This window comes from Podarcis cretensis (genome assembly GCF_951804945.1).
Source record: "Podarcis cretensis genome assembly, chromosome: 8".
Classification (NCBI taxonomy): domain Eukaryota; kingdom Metazoa; phylum Chordata; class Lepidosauria; order Squamata; family Lacertidae; genus Podarcis; species Podarcis cretensis.
The window spans coordinates 410074-419551 of NC_137177.1; the positions used below are offsets into that span (position 1 = coordinate 410074).

Below are 9478 nucleotides of genomic sequence, written 5' to 3' on the forward strand. Positions count from 1 at the left end.
GGATCATCAGGGTTGGCATGGGCAGGGCTCCTGTGTATGTGCTGAGACAGTGAAGGGATTATGGCTGACCAGGACTAAGTCACCCCCCTTTGTTAGTTCTTGTCATATGGAGTAAAAATAAAATGAAACAGTGCAAATCCGATGTATGATTGATTTTCTATTTTTCTATGAATTTATAACAGAAATGTGGCGTGTGTGTGTGTGTGTGAAGTTTATACAAACAGAATGATTGGGGTGGGGGGGTTCCTGCAACATGGCGAACCAGAGCAGCGCACGGAAACACCATTTGCCTTCCCGCCGGAGCGGTACCTATTGATCTACTTGCACTTTGATGTGCTTTCGAACTGCTAGGCTGGCAGGAGCAGGGACTGAGCAACAGGAGTTGACCCTGTCATTGCGGGGATTCGAACCGCCAACCTTCTGATTGGCAAGCCCAAGAGGCTCTGTGCTTTAACCCACATCAGCACCCACGTCCCTGGCCCTTGTGTACCCCTCCCCATTTGTGACACGCTAGTGATGTAGTGATGATGTCTCAGTGATGCCCCTCGAAGTGTCTTCTGGGGGAAAGAGGAACCTTTTCAAAGAGGAGGTCGCCCCCTGCTCGGGGTTCTTGCTCCTGGGGGGAATCTGTGGCGCAGCAATGAAGATCATGCTCTACTGACCGCTCTTTTCCTCCAAAGTACCTGGCTGGAACTTCCTCCCTTGACTGACCAGCTGGGCTGTTGGGCAGGCTCTCCCCCCCCCGCCCGGGGTTTCCCCCCGAAACGCCACCTTCTTCGGCCTGACGTGGCCCTCGAGGCGCTTCCGCCGCCTGGGCCGGGGGATGCCGTGGCGCTCCTGCCCTGGAGCCCCGGGGCCGGGGCCTTCCTTCTCCCGCCAGGCCCTTCCCGCCCCCTCAGGACTCCGAAGCTGCTGCAAAGGCTTCTGGGACGGAAGACGCAAAGGCTTCTGGGATCGCTAGCCCTCTTTCCGCGCCTTTGCCCCCCGGCGCATGCGCTTTTCCCCCCCGGTCACGGGAGCCGCTGGCTCTTCCTCTCGTCCCCTTGGCAACGGCGCGCTCTCCTCCCTCCCTCCCTCCCTCCCTCTCGCGGTTCCGACGGAGAAGCGCGTCGGCCGTCGCGTCACGGCGCCGGCCGCGCGCTCGGCGCCGAGTCCCGCGATTGGCTCTTGCCGGCGGCGGCGGCGGCGGCGGCGGCGCACGCTGATTGGCCGCTGGGCGGCCTCGGAGTGCGCCTGCGCCGCGCGGCCCGCCCGCCTTCTCTTCCTTCCCTGGCCGACATGGAGCGCGCCGGCGGCGCCGCGCCGGGAGGAGCCCCGCCCGGCCGCCTGCGTGGGTGTCACGTGGGAGAGGGGAGGGGAGGGGAGGGGAGGGGAGGGGGCGCCACAACAGCCCCGCGAGGTGGGCCGCCCCCCTCCCGCCCGCCCCCCCTGACGCCCCCCCCTCTCTCTCTCTCTCTCCCCCCCGCAGCCCCCAAGCGCCGCCCGCCCGGCCCGCCGCCGCCCGCCCCGCCCGGCCCCCCGCGGCTCTTCGAGGACACCAGCGCCGGCGGCCCCTTCCTGGCCGAGCCCGTCTCCAGCTTGGCCGCCGCCTACGGGAGCAGCCTGGCCAGCCAGGGCAAGGAGATCGTGGGCAGGAACGTGAGTGCCCGGCGAGGGGGGGGGGAGCCCGGGGGGGGGAGCCCGGGGGGGCTCAGGTCTCCCCCTGCCCAGTGGGGCCCTTGGCCTGGAACCCAAGAAGCCCCCCAGGGGTCCTCTAGTCCAGCCCCGCCAGCTCTCCTGAAAACCCTCCCGGAACAGCCGGATTATTTGTGCACAGTATCAGCTCAACAAGCTCAAGCTTAGGGCCCAACTCTCTTGGGTGTCCCTCCCCAAAATAGAAGAGAAAAAACAAATAACATAAACCTACATACTACAGCAACAGTGTTGTGTAGGCTCCTATGTGTGATGTGCAAATGGCTTGAGATACCTATGAGGTCCATAAATTACCAGCTAGGACGTATTCAGCAGCTGGATGTATCAAGGGCTCCCTTCAGGAGCTGAGGGCATCATCAAACCTCAATCTGTCCCTGCTCCGTTAATAACCCCAGACCATAAGTGGTTCAGCTCCTCCCCCTCTTCAGGGGCAGGAAACAAGCTTGGCCCCTGTTCTTAAAACCCAAGAATCATACAGTTGGAAGGGACCCCTGGGGGCCATCTAGTCCAGCCCCCTGCCAGCCAGGAATCCCAACTCAGCACATCCATATTATCAATTGCATGTCATTTACTCCGTGGGGCGCAGGGTGGCAACTTTGGTTCTCCCGGCCTCATCGCTTAAACCCTCCCCACAATCCTGCGAGGTAGGCGGGGCAGAGAGAGGCAGTGATACACAACAAAGGAAATCCCCTTGAGACACTTGAAGTAATAATAATAATTTATTATTCATACCCCGCCCATCTGGCTGGGTCTCCCCAACAAAACAGTAAAATACCTATTAAACATTAAAAGCTTCCCTAAACAGGGCTGCCTTCAGATGTCTTCTAGAAGTTTGGTAGTTATTTTTCTCTTTGACATCTGGTGGGAGGGCGGGTGCCACTACCGAGAAGGCCCTCTGCCTAGTTCCCTGTAAGTTGGCTTCTTGAAGTGAGGGAACCGCCAGAAGGCCCTTGGAGCTGGACCTCAGTGTCCAGGCAGAACAATGGGGGTGGAGACACTCCTTCAGCAGCTCCTCTTTCCTCTCTGCTCACGCTCTGCTTCTGCCGCTTCTCCTGCCCTCCCAGATCGACCGCTTTGTCCCTGTGACCAAGCTGAAGTACTACTTTGCTGTGGACACCGTCTATGTGGGCAGGAAGCTGGGGCTGCTCCTCTTCCCCTTCCTGCACCAGGTGAGCTGCAAAGGGTCCAGCTAAGGCGGGATGGGGGGCCGCCGGGAACTGTGGGGGGTCGCCCTGCTCCAAGCTGCCCCCTGCTATGGCTTTGAGGCTCAGGCCAGGGCGCCTTTCCCTGTGCCACCCCAGCCCCTTTGCCCGCCCTGGTCCCCTGGCGGCAGGGAGCCCGTTGGTAGCCTGTGGGGGTTCTTGGCTGTCTTTGGCAGGACTGGCAGGTGCAGTACCAGCAGGACACCCCCGTGGCCCCCCGCTTTGACGTCAACGCTCCCGACCTCTACATTCCAGGTACAGCAGGTCTCTGGGGGTCCCTGGGGTGGCACCAGCCCTGAGGTGGCTGGGGGGGGGGAGATGCCCCGGGCAGGGAACAGGGCTGAGCGCCGGCCTCTCCCGTGGCTAAGGAGCCCTTTCCCTCCGCAGTCATGGCGTTCATCACCTACGTCCTGGTGGCAGGGCTGGCGCTGGGGACCCAGAACAGGTGAGAGGTTTTAGGGATCACCTTTCTGCTGGCATTCCTAGGGAAGGCGGGGCAAGGCAGCTCCCCCAAACGCTGCTGAGCTTCCCAGAAGACCTGGACCCCAGCCTCGTTTCCTTGCCGGTTCAGCCCAAACAGGCATGCCATCCTGCAAAAAATCCCAGGATGTGTAGCTTGTGAAGGATGCTAATAGTTGTTAGGAACTCTGGGGACCCCGTAGCTCTGGGAGGGGATAAGGGGTCTCCTAACAGTTCCCTTAGAATAGTCCTCTATCTAGTCCAACCTCCTGCCTGGCAGGAATCACAGGAGAGCCTTCTGAGGGAGTCTGTTCCGCTGTGGACAGGCTCTTACTGTCAAGAATATTTTCCTAAAGTTTAGTTGGGATCACGGAAGAGGTGTGAGAGGGTGTGGGTCTGTGAGTGCCCTCCTGTGGCCCTGGAGGCCTGGGCAGTTTGGGTGACCAGGGAGCCCCTCCCTCAATACTCTCCCTCACCCGCCCCTTGCAGATTCTCCCCCGACCTGCTGGGCTTGCAGGCGAGCTCAGCCCTGGCCTGGCTCATTGTCGAGGTGCTGGCCATTCTCCTCAGCCTCTACCTGGTCACCGTCAACACGGACCTCTCCACCATTGACCTGGTGGCCTTCTCAGGGTACAAGTACGTTGGGTGAGTAACCAGGAGGCGAGGGCAGCCTGCTCCAGCCGGGGGGGGGGGGCGGGACTGAGCCCCTCTTAATGTTTGATGTTTTATTGTTTTTAATATCCTGTTGGAAGCCGCGTAGAGTGGCTGGAGAGGCCTGGCCAGATGGGTGGGGTATTATTATTATTATTATTATTATTATTATTATTATTATTATTATTATTATTATTGGCTGGGGAAGAGCTGGGCTCTGGGCCTGACGCTGCTCCCCTCCTGTGACAGAATGATCGTCGGCCTCCTGGCTGGGCTGCTCTTTGGGAAGACGGGTTATTACCTGCTGCTGAGCTGGTGCTGCATCACAATCTTTGTCTTCATGGTAAGAACTTCCAGGAAGTGCGTGGTGGGGGGTCATTTCCTAAATTCTTCTGCGCTTGTTGAGCATTTTGCACAGCAGGAGCAGGCCTCGTCTTGGGCTCTGCATTGGCCTCCAGTAACAGCAGCCTTTTACCAGCTTGGTTAATGGGTTTAGGGCAGGGAGGCTGGTTCTGCCACACACTGAGCAGAGCCCTGAAGCCTTCGGTCCCAGCTCAGTCACTGAGATCACCTGCAGGAGTGTCGTTGGCCATTCCCCAAGTTGGAGCTCCTCACTTGATAACAAGGAACTGGGCCTTTAGCACCTAGTCCTGTGGAACACTCTGCCACTGGAGATTCAAGAGGCACCTTCTGTGCCAGCTGAAACCTTTTCTGTTCCGCCAGTCGTATGCCAGCAACTAAGAATACATCTTTCCAGAATAGTTAATTGCTGTCTGTCTGCAAACCCCTCCAGGGTGTAAAAGCAGAATGCAGATGGCCTTTACATAAAACAGCGCCCGTTGCAAGAACCCTCCCTCCTGCTTGGCGAAACCCCAGGCAGGCAGGGCCTCCGTGTCCCTCCCTGCGCTCCGCCCCTGATTCGCCTTTTCCTGTGGCTTTTCCAGATCAGGACCCTGCGCCTGAAGATCCTGTCGGAGGCAGCGGCCGAGGGGGTGCCGGTGCGCGGAGCCAAGAACCAGCTGCGCATGTACCTGACCATGGCTGTGGCCGGCCTGCAGCCGCTCATCATGTACTGGCTCACCTTTCACCTCATCTACTGACGGACGGGTCTGCCAAGGGGGCAGGGCGGGGGTCCTCACTCCTGGTGGGGGTCTGTGTGGCAGGCTGGACATAGACCTGGCCTGGAGCCACTGTGGCTCTGGCTTCAGCGACCTCAGGGTGGGTGGGCAGCAGAAGCCTGTTTGTAGATTGGGGGGGGTGTGCTCTGGCAGGGGTCCTAGGCAGGCTTCCACTGAGCTCCCTCTGCCTGGGGGGCAGCATCCTTTTCCCACCCCCCTTTGCATGCCAGAGCCCTTGTGATCACTGCACACCACTGGAGAGCGCATGGCGTTCTCCGCCCGTGCGCCAGCTTTTGCTGCTTGCGAGCAACTCAGTATTACTACAGAGGGCAGGGGGAGGCTGCCGGGGGGGGGATTCATGGAGCAGCCGCCCGACACCCGCCTGTCCCCCCCCCCCACCAGCCCACAAGCTGCTTGCTTCTCTGTTCAACTTCACAGCCTTTGGTGCTGTACACACAACACCAGCCCAATAAAGAATGAAACCTGCACCGGGGGTCGCTCTCTCCTGTGTGGGGGGAGAAAGTGGGGCTTTCTTTCTGGAGCAAGAAGGCTCTTGCAGGCTGCAGTGGCTCCTCACGGCGGAGCATGCAGCTTGCGTCGCTCGCTCAGCCTGCAGCACTGTGCCACTGCTTGCGGGGAGGAGTGGTTGGGGGGCATGGGGGGGGCACAGCACTAGGGCTTGGCCCTCACAGAAGAGCTGCAGTCCTTCCCGCCCTCTTCCTCGTAACTAACTCCTCACCCCCTGCCCCACTCCCTGGTCCACCAGTGGGGCATGGGGCTGAGTTTTGGTTCCTCTCTGGCATGGAGAGAAGGCGAGGCTGAATCTGCTCAGAGCAACATCCTGCTTTGCCCACAGCATTTGCCCCCCTGTGGCCCCCTCCAGCTCAGCCACCCCCCTCCAGAGTCTCACACCTCTCATTTGCCCAGATGGATGCGTTCCAGGTCTGCCAACTAACACACCCTCACAGCTCCTTGCCACCAAAAGGATTTAATTCTTTTACTTCGCTGAAGTTTCACCTTCCATTTTCTTTCATAGACAATTCCAGTGTAACAGAAAAGGCAGCTCCCTTTATTTGTCCCAATAGTGCAAAAAGCAGGGGGGGAAACCCTCCACGAGAACATAAGCAGAGCCTGCTGGATCAGACCAAAGGGGGTCCATCTAAGTCCAGCATCCTCTTCTCAGGTGCCTCTTTTGAGAATCCAGAGAGCAGGATGTGAGCACAAGAGCCTTCCAGCACTGACTGCCTCTGTGGCCAGGAGCCCTCGCTGGCCCTCTCCTCCTCCTCCTCCTCCTCCTCCTCCTCCTCCTCTGTGAATTGGTCCAGCCTTTGAAAGCCATCCCAAGTTGGTGCTCTTGCTGCCAGCAGAAGAAAGCAAAGCCCGTCCGCATACAATGCAAGGCCCCTGATGCGCCAACCTTCAAAATGCAAAGCCCTTCCCCTGCTGAACCATCGCCAGGGAGCATAAGATGCTTGACAATCTGAAAGCAGCGCCTCGCCTTTCGTTAGTCCTGAGCCAAAGGACTGGGAGGAGCAGCATGTGCTGGGCTCCGCTGGGACTTGGGCAGGTCTGCAGCGAGGGGTCCCGGGGAGTGCAGGCTCAGTGGCTTCTCTTCTTCTTCTTCTCCTTATGGGGCTGCTTTTCTTTCTTGGGCTTCTTCAGCTTCTTCTGGCGGCCAGTGCCAGGTCCCTGCAAGTGTGGAGGGGGGCAGAAGAGCTCACATTTCCCACCAGCTGCAGCAGGCAAGGGAAGTTTGCCTTTCGACCAGGAGCCAGCCCTCAGCCCAGGGGCGGGTGTGTTGAGGGAGGCTGCGTCCCCTCCTAGGCCCGGGGGGGGGGGGATGGATAGGGCTGGCCAGGAAATGGGGAGGGGGACACGGAAGAGAAGAGAGCCTGTGGAGACTCGGCCACCACCGACTGTCAAAGGCCAGTTGGCACCCATGCAGGAGGTTTTTACATTGCCCAGAGAGTCGAGACCTAGACTGGTAGAGTTGGAAGGGGCCCTGGCGGCAGGAATCTTTGGCCCCATGTGAGCCTGGGGAAGGGGTCAAAGCACCCAGCGTGGGGGGTGGAGCCAAGCATTGCCCCCCCCTCCCGTCCTGACATGGAGGAAGCTCTTGCTTGTGGCCTAAGACAGAATGACTTGCAACCAAGCATCTCCACGCCCAAAGGAACACAGAAGTGGCAGGAAACCTGACCCACACAAACTCTCAAAACCTGGCCAAAGAGGCACATCTTAACCTGGGTTGGAGGTCAGGAAGAGGCCCATGGCCACCTAGTCCATCCCACCGCCCCCCCTCCTTAGAGGGCCAGCCAGGTGGCCATGGTGGGAGACCCAGGGCTGGAGCCCCTCTCCCGGTCGGGTCTCCAGCTGCACTTATGTGGGGAGGGGGGCAAAGGCGACAAGGGTCTGCGAGAGGAGGGGGTCAGGCCTCTTTCTCCTGGACGGGGGGGGGGGGTCCCTCTACCCACCTCCCGCCCCCGCCTCTTGCCTTGCGCTCCTGGTCGCTGGAGGAGGAGCTGCTGCTGCTGCTGGAGTCGGATGCGGATCGGGGCCCGCCTTCCTGCAAGGGGGAAGCGGGAGTGAGAAGGGGGGTCTCCGCCAGTTGCTCCAGCAGACCGCGGCCCCTGGAAGCGGGGAAGGGGAGAGGAGGGACCCCCCAACTCACCGCGAGGCTCTTTGCTGCGCCCTCGGCCGCAGGAGGCGCCCCCGACGGCTGGGCAGGCGCGTCGCCGCTGCGCGGGCCCGGCTTCATCTCCGCGACGGGGTCGGGCTTCGGGGGATCGGGCCCCAGCGCTGCAGGCGGATGAGAGAGGGAAAGGGTGACAGGGGGGGCTCACCTGGAGGGGACCCAGGCGTCCTGGCCTTGGGGACACCCCGCCCCCCGACAAAAAAGGGAGAGCCCCCAGCCGTCTGGCCAGGCGCGCCCCGACTCACCTGCCGCCAGGTCGAAGTCCATCGCGCCAGGTGCGCCCTTGCTCCCGCGGAGAGGCCAGGCGAGGCGAGGCGAGGCGCCGCCCGGAGAGGAGGGATCCAGCGCGCTGGCTCGGGAGGGAGCCGCCCCGGAGCGTCATCCCGGGCGGGCGGGGAAGCGTCCGCCCCGTCGGGGGCGCCAGGGGCTCCTCCGGGCGCAGAAGCACAGAAGTGGTCAAGAGACGGGGAGCTTGGGGGGCATAGGGCGCGCACACCCCCTGCCCGCCTGGCCAGAGGTCCTGAGCTTAGACAGGGTTAGAAGAAAAAACTGCTCCTTTTCTCCTTATGGGGTACCCAAGAGCCCCTATAGAGTCCTTAAGTGGGTTCTCTATAGGTAGGAGAAAAGAGGCCAACCAGAGAATATTGAGAAGCAAAGCAGCTAGCAAGCCTGATCTTTATTAAACTGTTGCAACAGGGTCCTCACTCCCCACACGCAGGAGGGAGGAGAGGAACCCATAACATTGGTGTGCAAGGCCTTATATAGAGATTTGAAATTTGCCTCCCCTGTAGCTCAAGCCCCCCCCCAAAAAAAAACACACAACATCATGCATACATCACTGAAAGGGCGGTCTACAGCAGAAAACCTGTCTGCCAGGCTACCTGATAATAATAATAAAAAATTATTTATATCCCGCCCTCCCCAGCCGAAGCCGGGCTCAGGGCGGCTAACAATAAATAATAATAAATTTTATTTAATGGTCACTGATTGCTTTTACCTGGGCAGCCTGAATCCAGGCTTTTACCTGGGCAGTTCCTGACTCCAGATCACAGGCTCACCCTATTCACACACAGATCTGCCATTAAGACAGGATTTGTGAGCAAAGAGACAGTGGGGAGGCTTTTCCCATTTCCTTCCTCCTTGCAGAGAAACATTTGAGGTCCATTTGGGAGAGTCAAAATGGTTTCAGGGTTGCTCCCCTGTACTATTTCAGACACAGGGTTTGCCTTGTACATTTATGAAAATTTATTATATATATATATAAGACCTTAGAATTCCTGTAGCTATAGGATGCTCTGACATAACATTGTAGAGCTGGAAAAGACCCCCAGGGTCATCTAGTCTAACCCCAGGAACCAAGAACCCCTGGCAGAGGGCCATTCAACCCGTTTAAAAACCCTCCACGAAGGAGAGGCCACTGCCTTCCAAGCCCACCTGTCCAGCAGCTCTTCCTCCTGTTTTGAGGCAGCATCTTTTCTTGTGAGGTGAATCCTTTGCTTAGAGTCCTGCTCTCTGGGCAGCCAAAAAAACCGGTCGCACTCAGTGCAGTGGGGCAGCTACAGCCCTGCATGCTACCTGCTCTGCTAATTGGGGGTTTGGGGTGTCTGTATCTTTAAGGGCTGACACACACACACACACACACACACACACACACACACACCCAG

The 9478-nt window shown here is 59.3% G+C and overlaps 2 protein-coding genes across 2 annotated transcripts; one reads left to right on the forward strand and one right to left on the reverse strand.

Moving 5' to 3' along the window:
- Window positions 1-1278: 1278 nt before the first annotated feature.
- On the forward strand, window positions 1279-6220 carry YIF1B (Yip1 interacting factor homolog B, membrane trafficking protein; the record flags this gene model as incomplete). The annotated part of the gene is made up of 8 exons (XM_079985723.1): window positions 1279-1330; window positions 1469-1638; window positions 2757-2861; window positions 3071-3149; window positions 3282-3339; window positions 3843-3998; window positions 4254-4347; window positions 4949-6220. The coding sequence occupies 8 exons, from the start codon at window positions 1279-1281 to the stop codon at window positions 5102-5104; spliced, it is 870 nt and encodes a 289-aa protein (XP_079841849.1). The 3' UTR covers window positions 5105-6220.
- On the reverse strand, window positions 6095-8154 carry LOC307221373 (uncharacterized protein). The gene is made up of 4 exons (XM_079985842.1): window positions 8060-8154; window positions 7791-7918; window positions 7614-7685; window positions 6095-6811 (listed from the first exon to the last, which is right to left on the reverse strand). The coding sequence occupies exons 1-4, from the start codon at window positions 8079-8081 to the stop codon at window positions 6722-6724; spliced, it is 312 nt and encodes a 103-aa protein (XP_079841968.1). The 5' UTR covers window positions 8082-8154; the 3' UTR covers window positions 6095-6721.
- Between the last annotated feature and the right edge of the window lie 1324 nt (window positions 8155-9478).